Here is a 12,681-nt window from a genome sequence, read left to right as displayed (position 1 = left end):
ATGTTGAGACCACAAGCATTTACACCCATAATATAAGCGGTATCAATGGGAAAATAATATCCCGCAACCCAATCTTGACGGCTGCCTCCGGCCAAGAGAAAAAAGGCCAGGATATCGAAAACAGTGTCAACGATTCGACCAAAGGCGCCAAAGGGGGTTCCAGGAGAGGAGGTGAAGAGGCGAACCTCTAGCACTCGTCACCAAACGTATCCCACAGCGCATGGAGGTTCTGATCACTGGACAGGACTGCTCAACCCAGCGCAGGAGAAATGGCATTCGCCTAAATCAACATCAACAACAGCCGACTGCTCGCTCAGTGGTGTTAACGACGCCTAACCGATCCTGATAAGGTGTCCCCACATCCCCGCGCCGTTCCCCGCCGCTTATTATTATTCCGAAATTTAGCGGGGTTTCATACCACGTCTGTCCACACGTCCCACTGCGCAACGTCGTTTGGTGGGACTAAGACCGGGGCTGGGCAGCCGGGCTGGTCGAGCCGGCAGTGAGTTCAAGGTGTTAAGGCGAGAAGATTGGGATCTGGCTTTGTCAGGGGTTTGTCAATGTTGTAACCGGGTCGATCCTGATTCCATAACTTGTTCATTTTTTCTCCCACCGCGAAACACCAGGGGGGAAGTGTTCTTAGGTTCTTCCTCTTCTACTTGACAATTACCACTAAATCAAGAAAGTTTCGTTCATCGTTATTCTGCTTCTATCTTTCAAGAAAAATGACAGTCGACAACCTCATCAAAACCGATTTGTTGATTGTCGGAGCTGGCCCAGCTGGGGCCTCGCTTGCCTGTTTCCTTGCCGCTCATGGTATGTGAGGATGGGTGTTCACAAGTGATTGCCGGACCAACAGGCCAGGGCGTGAAGTGACTGTACCCAATAACCAATAAAAACTGAGTGCAACTTCGTTGACATGATCCGTCACTCGGGACGGAATGTTCATTGGGAGTCACAAACAAGCATAATTACCGCTAACATTGAGGCCACGGCAGGTAGAAATGGCATCCTAATTGCCAGCGCGCCGGGGACGGCAGAGACACCACGTGCCCATATCACTAACATGGCTGGATTAGGTAAGTGGTGACCGCGGGAAAGGGGGGGTATTCCCAAGCTCATGGTCATCACTATTCTGACTCCGACAGAATGCCTTAGGGATATTGGCCTCGAGCAAGAGTGTCTCGATATTGCCACGCCTAGCCACAACATGTCTCATACAAGGTGGTGTCGTAGTATGGCGGGAGACGAATTCGCAAGAGTCTATTCTTGGGGCTATGACCCGAAGTACAAGGCAAGTCCAGTAGCCATGCTAACCATGTCCAACGTGGACCATCCCTTCTTTGCTCGACGCGATGTATTTGTGGCGGGAACACTCTTGACGCACTGCACTCAAATACTAACAGCTAATTTCCAGGGGAGCTATGAAGCGGCCAGTCCCTGCGAACATGTAGACCTACCCCAGACACTGCTCGAGCCAATATTGACCAAGAGAGCAATCCACAAAGGGTGGTCAGTTCGGTTCAGCACTCGACTTCTTCACCTCAACCAACCGTCACCAGACATGGTGATCTCGGAAGTCATGGACGACTTGACTCAAGCAACGTACAAAATTCAATCTCGATACGTTTTCGGCTGCGATGGTGCGCGGAGCCAAGTTGTACGAGAGTTGGGCATCCCACTCATTAAAAAGCCTGGCCAGGGGTTGGCGTTGAACGTATTGGTGAGGGCGGATCTGACCCATCTCATTGCGAACCGGATTGGCAACCTCCACTGGGTCTTCCGTCCCGAGGAAATGAACGCACCACCATGGGCGTGGGCCGCGATTGTGCGTATGGTACGGCCGTGGAACGAGTGGATGTTCATTTTTCTCCCTGTGCCCGGTGCTGATCTCACTGCCGACGCCATGGACGCGAGTCACGATGAGTACTTGAGTCGGGTAAAGGAAGTTATTGGCGACGACTCGGTCCAGCCCGAAATTCTACACGTTGGAAAATGGTGGATCAATGAAACGGTAGCCGAATACTATTCCGACGGCAACGTGTAACTCATCCCCTTCTTCGTTGCTGCGATATGGGGGATATGGCAAGTGACAAACAATGACTGACGCGGCATGGCACATCAGATTTTGCTTTGGAGATTCAACACACCGACACCCGCCGTTCAATGTGCGCTCCAGCTCAGATCATCCCCTGTTTCAACGTGTCCCGCTAACATAATATCATGTTGCTAGGGGTTAGGTTCCAATACCTGCATCCAGGATGCATTCAACCTCGCGTGGAAAATCGATTATGTTATGTCGGGCAAGGCGGGTTCGAGACTCCTCGAGTCATTCAGCAAGGAACGGCAACCCGTGGGCGTCGACATTATCACCCGTGCCAACCAGGGTCTTCGAGACCATATCCACTGGCAAAAGACCATCGGCATGTTGGAACCCGATCGGATGAAGCGCCTCGAAATCCTAGCAGAGTTTGATGACCTCGGTGAGAAGGGTAAGCGCCGTAGGAAGGAATTCCAAACGGCCATCGAAACCACAAAAACCGAGTTTCACGGCCTAGGAATCGAAATGAACCAGCGCTATATCTCGGACGCTGTGTATCTCGTAGACCAAGGCCCGCAGCCAGAACTACCCGAAGGGGCCTGCGAAGTCAAAACACACCATATCACCACATACCCCGGTCGTCGCTTGCCGCATGTTTGGGTCAACACGCGGGCCCCAGGGCGGCCGATCTCAACCATTGACTTGGCTGGCCATGGCCGGTTCTGTCTGTTAACCGGTCCTGGAGGGCAGGCATGGAAAGAAGCAGCCCAGGAGGCGGCCAAAGTCACCGGCGTTGAGATTGCCAGTTACTCCATCGGGTGGAAGCAGGACTACGAGGATGTTTACTTTGACTGGGCTCACAAGCGCGAGGTTGACGAAGATGGATGCATTTTGGTCCGTCCCGATCGATTCGTGGCGTGGAGGTCAATCCTGATGGTTACGGACCCAGGGACGAAACTGCTTCAAGTTTTGAAAAGCATACTGAGCTTGTGACTCCAGAGTGGGCAGCCAAAGCAACTTAGTGCGTAGCGAAAGGGGCGGAACCGGTTCCTTCGGGTTCCCGTGGTTATGAGCACCGTGAGTCAGCCAGGAAGCATGAGCGGCGATAATTTCCCTCATTCATCAATACAAGCCGGCGATCTCATGAATAATTCGAACGGATCGATAATCTGAATTGGCATGAAATGAAACGTCCGCTCACTCACATGACACACGTTGACCGATCAAAAGAATTCAATCGAAGTTCTCATCAAAATCTGACTGGAGACGATTGCTCCTATCCATGTCAATGAAGTGTATCCCGGAGCTTCCGGTGGCGGCGTCTGTTGGGTTTCAGCAAAGCCAATCATCGGTTAGGCGTACCATGACGTCGACGATAACTGTCACGAGGCCTCGCCCAATTCGCCCTAAGCTTCGACAACACCCAGACATGAGCCGTTGCTTGATCGGCACACCAATAGAAATCGTCCCAAATGCCGTCAGTGTTACCCACACAGGTTTGAAAAAAAATTATCGGCGTTCTGTTAAGATGTTCTCGCGGCGCACAACCTTGGCATTGCTCTTGTCTGGACCGCGATCCACGTTTGATAATTATTCCTGCTATTCGCCAAATTTGTTGATACGTGACGTGGGTTTGTCATGCGTTGCGCGATGCAGCTCGCACGCCTTTTGTGACGCAAACAGGAAAATTCTCGGGTCCATATGCTTTGTAGCACACCGTCCTCGTTCCCATAAGTATACCGGGCCCCGATCTGTCCCCTCGTCGGGACGCGGGAACAAACATCAAGTGCTCCAAGACTGCTCAAAGTACCGGACGAAGCCCACTTTACCGTGATAATATCCCGTAACATCCACCGTCCACCGTCGCAACCTCTCAACATGGCCTATGGCGAAACCCGCGCCCGCACCGGGCTAACAACCTTTCTGCTAGCCAGCAGCGCACTAGTGTGGGTGTCTGCGGTTATTGTGCTGGGGATTCTCGCCTATTACGTCTCGACGGGCTGGAAAGGAGATCACATCATTTACGAACTCGTCATTGTGAGTTGATTCTACCCAAGAGTTTAAATATTAGATCAACCCACCTAGCCGCAAGCCCCCACAGCCCCCTGATGCGATTGACCGCTAACCAACCTACCCTCGCAGGCCGTGCTTACTACCGCGTTCTTCCCCTTGGCCTTCTTCCTGGTTATCTCTCCCGGCTCGATTCTACTCTTTAATTTGATCTTCTCGTACCTGTGGCTCGTTGCAGTCTCGTTCACGGCATCCGATTGGAGCTATAGCCATTCAAACCTCCTCCTGACGGCCGAGGCTTTCAGCTTCATCGCCTTGTAAGTCCCAGTTGGGCCTCCTTCTCGGTGGGTTAACCATTGCTGACCGATTCCAAGCTTCTTCCTCTTCTTCAACATCCTGTACGACTGGCACTACGGCTTTTACCGACCGGCAGCCCGGTCGGGAAGAGCTGTTGTTTGAGTCAAAGGCACGCGTCACCAATACCCCAATGTTACCGATACCCCAAGTTTTGACCCTGCGGCCATGATAAGCTATGAGCCCAAGGGGCTAAGAAGGATGTTCGAGGACGTGTTAAGTTTTGTGCGGGTTAGATGAGCGAGGAATTCATTGTAATTAGGTCGGAATAGCAACTAATACCAAGTGTTTTCTCACCTACCTAACGTCAAGGTTGTGAAATAACCCCTGGCACCATCCCCCACTGTGAATCCAGACGGGTACGGGACTGGCGGTTCTTGATTTTAACATTAATTTTGATCTCGACCGGAATTGATTACAGCCCCTGAGTTTACCCCGAGCGCCATTCATGCGCCTTGAATCCTCGTGTCAAGGCAACTCGCGGGGAAGATGGGACATCCTTCTCGCCTGTGTGCATGCAGGATTGCGGCGCGGCACTTTCTCGGGGGTTCGACTCCGAAGTTCCGGCCTTAATTTTGACGAGAAAGAAATTGCCAAAGTCCGAGATGCTTTCTACTTTTCTGACCCAACATCTCCCCCAACTGCCACCAAGCCCTTAATTACAGAAAGGTCGCCTACGATGAAGCCTGCTTCGAAGAGTTTCCTACTGGCACAATGCGCCTCCTGGGCAGCTATCGCCCAAGGCCATGTTGTTCTGACTTATCCAGAATGGAGGGGCAACAATCTCGGCCAAGACGACCAATCGCCGTTTGGAATGCAATGGACGTACCCATGTACGTAAAACACCACCGGACAAAACCTGCCTAACGATTGACTATGCCTAATTAACGTTTCTATCTCCGGGCAAAGGCGGCGGGTTGTCCGTCACAACGAACCGAACGAGTTGGCCGCTAGACGGTGGTGCCATTGCATTCCAACCGGGTTGGTACACTGGCCACGATACGGCGTTAATTTACATCAATATTGGACTCGGGGAACAACCTGCGAATTATTCCTGGCCCATCACTAAACTCTTTCTCGACGGGCCAACCAATAACCCGTATCCGGGCACTGTTTGCCTGCCAAAGGTTACCCTGCCAAAAGAAGTGCGAAGCCAAATCAAAAACGGGGACCTCGCAACGATTCAAGTGATTGAGGCGTCACAGCATGGGGCTGGGCTATTCAGCGTGAGTGAGAGAAAAATCGCCACGATTCGAAAAGGATGTCACTGATCGCTTTCCGTTGAATTGACCAGTGTGCCGACATCATCTTCACTAGAGACCCGAACCAGATCCCCGACGTCAACGAAGACAACTGCTTCAATTCGACTAGTATCAAGATATCCGACGTGGCTATCCTCGGCACGTCTGAGCTAGCCTCTGCCTGCGCGGGGCTCGACGACACGACCTCGAAAACTACGAACACCGCGACGACGGCGTCGCGCGGCGTGTGGGGGTGGGGATGCGAACAAAACAATCGGTCCGAGTTATTCGGTTTACCGTCGGGCACCCATTGCTCGTCTACATCTCAACCCACGCAGTCATCAAAGGATTCACCGTCTGCCTCTTCCTCGGGCGAAAGCGGTGCATGGAAAAATGGGCACTCCACGGCCGGGGCAGGGATGGTTTTAGCAATGATTGCCGCATTGCAATTGTACATGTAGTGTACTCGTTTGCAGGATAGATTTGCGCCGGCCACATCAACTTCATGACATAGTCTGGGAGAAGCAAAGCAGGTAGAGTCCCACAATTCCGTCTCGCAAGGTGGGCCACGAAGCGAGATTTTTGTCACGACGCCCCGCCGCGAGTCTGAGCATTTATTTGTAAACAAAACAAAAGCGAGATTGTACCCTAACCCTCGTTCAACAGGTTTTGTGCAGGGAACTTACTGCTTCGGGAAGTGGGGCACAGCGGGCCGCCCGTTGACGCGCATCCTTGTATAAACAACCGAACGCGTCTTATAACCGACGCTGTGGCAGACAACCTGTCACCCGTGACTTCGTGAGATTCAACAACGTTCACCGGCTGTCCGATTCCAACGACAACCCTTAGTCGCCCCTCACAAGATGAAGGTCGTTCCGACCCCCGTCTCGGCATCAAAAGCGGCATCCCACACACGGCCCTCGCCACGACTTCCACCCCTTGTCCCTCGTCACCAAGCAGCCGCCGCCAGCCCGATTCGTGCCCAGCACGCGCGACGGAGCTCTGTTTCAAGAAATTGGATATTTGATGGCCGGGCGAACAAGCCAGTCAACCACCGGGCAAAGGTCGGGTTATGGCTTGAGACGGTTGAGCCCTCTCAAGAATCGCCTCCTCCAAGTCCAAGCCTCCCGGCATCCCCCGCAGGCCTACGGCGACGATCATCCACGTTGGGCGCTGCGAGTGCCATCCCCATAACCCCACGTGTACCACCGGATGCTGCTCTTTTCATGAGGAGGTTGGGATCCCAGCGCACGCCCCTTGCCGACATCACATCAATCGTGCTCGCGGCAGAAAGCCCATCCAGCTTCTATGAAACAGAGACCCCGGCGGATAGCCCACATTTGTCCAGCCACAGTTCATATCCGGCCTCAGATCTGACCAGCGCTATCGACCTGTTGACCGCCGATGAGGCAAAGCGCCTTCTTTTCGTGTCCGCTCAATCCGATATCTCGATTGCGGATGCCATTCGCGGCATTGCGATCTCCCGCACATCGGCCGGGTCGATCGAACTGGGGAGCCCAAGGTCAATTCCTTTGGCTGACACCTTCCGGTTCGATGGCCCTGAATATTCCTAAGGAAGGGCACCCGCAACGTTCATAATATCGATTGAACTACCTGGTCCTTGGTTGGCTGTCGGTCAAACCATGAAGACCTGAAGACTACATGCAACCCTACCCCAACAAGGGTCAACTACATGTACCACCCCAATTTCTGTCAGCTTGAGTCTCAAGCGCCCCATTTCTCTCGGTAAGGGAAATCCCAGTTCCACCATCCCGTGTTTGTGACATGGGGCTAATTAGCTAAACAATTAGCAATAAGCCCACGGCGAGAAGACTGGCAGTGTGTGGGCGTCATGAGACTACGGCCCACGCTGTTCGCAGTTAAAAGGACCTTGATGATTTTTGCGCGTCGAGAACAACCAGAGCATGCCCTGTATTACTCTACGGAGGCCGCGTTAATCATTTGAACCCGAAGAGCTCGAAGCCCTTGGGAAGCACTGCCCAAACGTCCAGGATACCTGCACCCGTCCTGTGGGCAGTGGCCCTGTCCGGAAACCTGGAATTCAGTGCCGTGGGCCGCAGAGATGGGTTTGAATGGCCCGAGGATGATAGGTACCAGGTTGGAGGAGATACGATCATTGAAATCTAGACTTCCCTTATGTCCATACCCAAAAGTTCAATTTTAAGTTTAATAGCGCAGCGAACGCTCCAGACCATGCATTTATCAATTTTGCCACCAATTCCGTTACCCCGTGTTGGCGTTGAATAATCACCGCCTTACAGTGCCAAAGGCGTAACCATCCTGCCGAAGAGATCCGAGGCGTTTAAACCTTAACACACGGTCAGCTGAGGGGTACCTTCAGCCCTGGGGGCCGAAAATTTGGTCTCAACGAAGACCTTCTGAATGTTGTCCTCCTTGGCGTCGAACTTGTAGTAAACCTTATCAATGTCCTCCAATCGAAACCGGTGCGACAGCATCTGGGTGGGATCCAGCTGGCCCTCCTGAATCGCGGCCAGCAACTCCTCCCAGTACTTCATGACGGGAGCCTGCCCGTTACCAATAAGCCGGATACCACGTTGCATCAAGGAGCCGACATTGAGGTGATTAGTCTGGAAACGAGTCAGCTTCTCTCAAGTTACGCCCAGGGGAGGTCTTGTGGCGTACGTATCCGACATAAACGCCAGTCACCCCGGCGCGTCCATAATTCCGGACACCTTCAATCATCTCGTTGAGGATTTCGCTCGTGTCCGTCTCGGCACCTAGTGACATCTCCAACCAATGCATCCACCCCTTCGCGTACTCGCCCGCCGCACACTCGATTGCCACATCTGGGCCGCGTCCATTGCACAACCCCTTCAGCTTGCTGACTACTGTGTCTTTGGTAGTCACACCAAAGCTCAGCTTCTTGTAGTCCAAAAGTTCCAGCTTTGCTTTGTGCTCGGCTGGCCATCGGTTGGAAAGGGCGGACAGTCTAGGCTCCGTGTCAACGAAAATGACCTTGCTCGCGCCTTCGCCGAGAGCAAACACTCCAGCCATTTGTCCGATGGGGCCAGCACCAAAGATCGCGACATGGTCGTCGGGGTAAACGGCGGTGTCTTTCACTGCGTTGTAGGAAGTGGGGAGAACATCAGAGAGATACAGTGCTGTGCGCAGGGTGAGCCAAAACTATCGTTGGAGGGTAGGTGATACACAAGGGATAAGAAGAGATTAATTACCCTTCTCGTCTGGAACAGCGTCCGGGATCTCTAACAAATTGGCATCCGCTATCGGCACCCGAACATACTCAGCTTGGCCACCGGCAAAGCCGCCAGTAAAATGCGAGTAGCCAAACAGGCCGGCCGTCCTTGACCCATACATGGCCTTGGCAGTCTTGTTGGAGTTCGTCCTTTCACATTGCGAGGAAAGCTTTTGCTTGCAATAGAAGCACTAGGAGAAAACATGGTCAATCGCCGGTAGAGCATTTAAGCTGCAGGGGGGGTGTTACCTCTCCACAGGTGATCTGGAACGCCGCAACATATCGCTTGCCAACCTGAATGTTCTTGACCCCAGGTCCAACTTGGTCGACCACACCACAAAATTCGTGGCCGAGGATATCGCCTTTGGCAAGCTGAATGATAGCTCCGTGGAGTAAGTGGAGGTCACTACCACAGACAGTCGTCCCAGTCACCTTGAGAATCGCGTCCCGGTCCTCGAGAATCTTTGGTTTCGCAACATCGACTGTGTCCATGAAGGCTCGTCAATATCCCGTCATAAATTCGGTAATCCATGTGAATCAAGGAAAGGCAGGGACTTGACATACCGACCTGAACCTTTTGTTTCCCCTGCCATACCAATGCCTTCATCGTCTCACTCGAGTCCCCTACTAAATTGTAATTCGCAACATCCTGCTTGATGTACTCCTGGTCGTGTCCAACGGCCCGCTCAACCATATAAGCTGCTTGGGAAGTCGTCATGTTGGGTGAACGTTGGCGATTCTTGTGTTTGAGGTTTGTAGACAACTGATGATGTTGGGGTATATCAATATCACCAAGTATGCTTTGGTTACCAGCTCTTCCGGAAATTTGGACCGCCGAAACCAAAGGATAATACTTGACTGATGTCTTCACTGTCTTATCCTCTTCTACCATTTGTGGGCTATTACCCCGTCTGTAGCGATTTCATTGAATATTAAGTCTTGGGCGGTCGCTTAAGCAGTTGAGTAAAGATGTAGGCATCATAGATTTATCATGAAGGCACCAGCTCGTCATTACTCCGTGGACGAGTTTGAATTTGCGGCTGGAAAGCTTCGTGGCGAAGTTCCATGACGTCAAGTCATTCCGGGGAAAATAATTATTAGTGGGCTTAACGCGATCTGCCCCCGAATCCCCGACGCGCATGCGTTTTGGGAGGAGCAACCCGCTAAAACACAACCACATACCCAGTAGCGCGTGACTGGTTGTGAAGGGAAAGGCGTAAGGTTGCGCATGCATGACCACTCCATTGTCTACTGATGACAGCCATACGTCTGTCTGGCCTGGAAACGGGAACCCTCAATGTATGAGAAATTTAGCGACCGACAGGAACAAAGGAATTAATTAAGCGTTAATTATAACTATCATTAATAATATGAAGTCCATGAACTACCCATAATTACATTCTAGTAGGAGAACAGTCAACAACGGTGATAATTACCCAGCCGTTTTTCTAACGGATTGGAACCTCCTTAACTGGTCCCAATTCAACTTCATCTCTTTGCTGCTCTGCGGGACCTTAGGTTAATTAGCTACCTATCGCAATTTTCAGGACTTCCCCAGAAAGAGAAGGATGTAGGGAACTCACCAGGCATAAACATACTTTCCCCAATGTTCCAACTTAGGATGTTCGATCGCACTTGCCGATGGGCCAATGGCCCACCTAATCTAATTAACATCAGTGAACGACGTCTTGGCGTTAGCATGATTAATGAAGTGTGACCTTTAATATCACAACCTAAGAAACCTAAGCATTCTTTCTTTTCTTACAATGGCACAGATTCTAAAGAAATACCAACATCTCGTCCGATATGCCCACTGGGCTTACTACGACGGGCCCGAGTTTCGGTCGGCGGCGACTGATTTGCAAGGAGACTTCAGGTACCGGTCTCTCGAGATCATCACGCCGTTCTTCAAGCATACCCTGAGGTCCTTAACGCCCAACACCCACGTCCACTTAGGGATCCGTAACCAGCACACCATCGTCCTGGCTTTCCGGGGAACCGATTTTCCCATCAATGTTGGGAGCCTCATCAGGCCTAAACGGTGGTGGGGGTTCTGGGGTAACGTCTGGACCGATGTGGCGTTCCAAATGACCCAGATCGACTGGCTTCCCGATCAGTGCTCGCCGGTCCTCGTACACGACGGCTTTCTGACTGCCTTCAACAATTTGGTAGACGATGAAGATCGCCTGCGCAAGACCATGTTACACCTTCTCGGGCAAGACCCGCCAGCAAAGATCGAGATTTGTGGTCACAGCCTAGGCGGTGCTCTGGCCGTCTTGTGCGCCTTGTAGTGCAGGACCCAATGGCCCGAGGCCGAGATCACCTGTCTCACTCTCGGATCCCCCCGCGTCGGCAACACAAACTTTTGCCAGCACTTTGGCCAGAGCAACATTCTTACCTACCGCGTTGAGGTAATGGGCGACCCCATCCCCACCGTGCCGGACCGCTTCACGCAAGCCTTGCCTGGAAAGCTACCTGCAAGCCACCTTGACTGGACAACAGACGACAAGAGGTACCACCATGTTGGCATCCCGATCCTTCTGCACGAGGAAGGCGCCAGTATCCTGGATTCCATCGGCTATGGCGTTGAGCGACCGGATATTGAGGCCGAGGAAACAGCCCCTCCATTGCCCGCCATCATTAGAGTTCCCTACGAATACGGGGGGTTCTTAGCGTACTGGGCGTTGAGAAGCATTCGCATGGCTCCGGATATTTGGAACTACCACGACCCAGCCAAGTACGAGTCCACCGTGCAGAGCATCCTGGAACAGATGCCTCGTAAGTGACAGCTCCAAGGCTCAATACATTAGGTTGAGGACACTGAATCGCCGACAAATTCGTAGCAAACGGCACCGAAGCCTCTTAAATGTAGCGGAGTGGCTTACTTGAAACTACCAGGGTGGACATCCGGCGCTTAGATGGAGAAACCGCGAGAAGTGTCAATGAGGAGCCACCCTTGTGTCGGCATGGCTAAATAGCTCTAGAGAGTCGGAGATTACATTGAACCCTGGTCAAGATACGTGACAGCAAAAAGCAACTGGCAGCATGTTTTCAATCTGCTCCATGCGCGGGTGTGATGAATATGCCGGGTACATTGGCCTTGTGTGCGACCTCTAGATAACCATTTCCGTAATTAACTCTCAGGCCCAATATCGTTAATTACACCCACAGTCGTTCTAAAAAACAGCCGCCGTGTATCTTTGCGCAAATAAAAAACGCCGACGACAAGCCATTGTGCGTTTCAGGAACAGAGTTAGGAAGCTTCCATCGTCGTTGTTGAACGGGTTCATGCCGCCGTGGTCCAGAGTTTGTTCTGGGGTCGTCCATCAAGATAAAACTTTGAACCTTTTGCGGCGCTCAGAAGAACTGATTTGGCGTCCGGCTTGGTCGTACAGAAGAACACCTAATTTACCGCCCCAGGCAAAACACTCGGACCCTTCTCAAGTCAACGGAAGAATTTGGCCGAACTGTTGGTGGGATCTGCGTGTACAGACCCGAGTATTAATTATTGCCTGGCATGACCAGCGAGACATCCGGAGATTTGGTGACAATCGAGGCACACAGAGATGTCTTGGGACCACTCATTACAGAATTTTGTGATGGACTCCGCCGCCGACGCTAGCTATGAGGTCGGGAGGCCAGGCGTATTAAATGACGAACGATGGACATACCGCGGGTACATACAATGTCATATAAAGTCGACCGCATACCTCTAATTACTCTCTTCCTTCCATTCTCTCACCGCAACCACAAAACGTTGTGGCAGGCTCCTCTTCTCAGTCATTCGTTTACCTCATCTT

The 12,681-nt window shown here is 52.1% G+C and overlaps 6 protein-coding genes across 6 annotated transcripts; 5 read left to right on the top strand and 1 right to left on the bottom strand.

Annotated features, from left to right (window-relative positions):
* Positions 1 to 725: 725 nt before the first annotated feature.
* C8A04DRAFT_13004 (FAD binding domain-containing protein) lies at positions 726 to 3,034 on the top strand (the record flags this gene model as incomplete). The annotated part of the gene is made up of 6 exons (XM_062777546.1): positions 726 to 820; positions 1,003 to 1,079; positions 1,149 to 1,303; positions 1,418 to 2,043; positions 2,126 to 2,168; positions 2,234 to 3,034. The coding sequence occupies 6 exons, from the start codon at positions 726 to 728 to the stop codon at positions 3,032 to 3,034; spliced, it is 1,797 nt and encodes a 598-aa protein (XP_062636115.1).
* An 885-nt stretch (positions 3,035 to 3,919) lies between these two features.
* On the top strand, positions 3,920 to 4,510 carry C8A04DRAFT_29700 (uncharacterized protein; the record flags this gene model as incomplete). The annotated part of the gene is made up of 3 exons (XM_062781105.1): positions 3,920 to 4,078; positions 4,184 to 4,368; positions 4,426 to 4,510. The coding sequence occupies 3 exons, from the start codon at positions 3,920 to 3,922 to the stop codon at positions 4,508 to 4,510; spliced, it is 429 nt and encodes a 142-aa protein (XP_062636114.1).
* A 574-nt stretch (positions 4,511 to 5,084) lies between these two features.
* C8A04DRAFT_38114 (uncharacterized protein) lies at positions 5,085 to 6,160 on the top strand (the record flags this gene model as incomplete). The annotated part of the gene is made up of 4 exons (XM_062784118.1): positions 5,085 to 5,238; positions 5,315 to 5,631; positions 5,700 to 5,891; positions 6,128 to 6,160. 4 exons carry the CDS (start codon positions 5,085 to 5,087, stop codon positions 6,158 to 6,160), a joined length of 696 nt encoding a protein of 231 aa, XP_062636113.1.
* A 349-nt stretch (positions 6,161 to 6,509) lies between these two features.
* On the top strand, positions 6,510 to 7,220 carry C8A04DRAFT_29699 (uncharacterized protein; the record flags this gene model as incomplete). The annotated part of the gene is made up of 1 exon (XM_062781104.1): positions 6,510 to 7,220. The coding sequence occupies one exon, from the start codon at positions 6,510 to 6,512 to the stop codon at positions 7,218 to 7,220; it is 711 nt and encodes a 236-aa protein (XP_062636112.1).
* A 756-nt stretch (positions 7,221 to 7,976) lies between these two features.
* On the bottom strand, positions 7,977 to 9,599 carry C8A04DRAFT_38113 (chaperonin 10-like protein; the record flags this gene model as incomplete). The annotated part of the gene is made up of 5 exons (XM_062784117.1): positions 7,977 to 8,255; positions 8,311 to 8,789; positions 8,862 to 9,072; positions 9,131 to 9,363; positions 9,446 to 9,599. The coding sequence occupies 5 exons, from the start codon at positions 9,597 to 9,599 to the stop codon at positions 7,977 to 7,979; spliced, it is 1,356 nt and encodes a 451-aa protein (XP_062636111.1).
* A 1,048-nt stretch (positions 9,600 to 10,647) lies between these two features.
* On the top strand, positions 10,648 to 11,667 carry C8A04DRAFT_12985 (uncharacterized protein; the record flags this gene model as incomplete). The annotated part of the gene is made up of 2 exons (XM_062777539.1): positions 10,648 to 10,925; positions 11,178 to 11,667. The coding sequence occupies 2 exons, from the start codon at positions 10,648 to 10,650 to the stop codon at positions 11,665 to 11,667; spliced, it is 768 nt and encodes a 255-aa protein (XP_062636110.1).
* Between the last annotated feature and the right edge of the window lie 1,014 nt (positions 11,668 to 12,681).

This window comes from Dichotomopilus funicola (genome assembly GCF_033296635.1).
Source record: "Dichotomopilus funicola strain CBS 141.50 unplaced genomic scaffold C8A04scaffold_41, whole genome shotgun sequence".
Lineage (NCBI taxonomy): Eukaryota > Fungi > Ascomycota > Sordariomycetes > Sordariales > Chaetomiaceae > Dichotomopilus > Dichotomopilus funicola.
The sequence above is the reverse complement of the archived record's forward strand: the minus strand, read 5'-3'. Positions and strand labels throughout refer to the sequence as shown.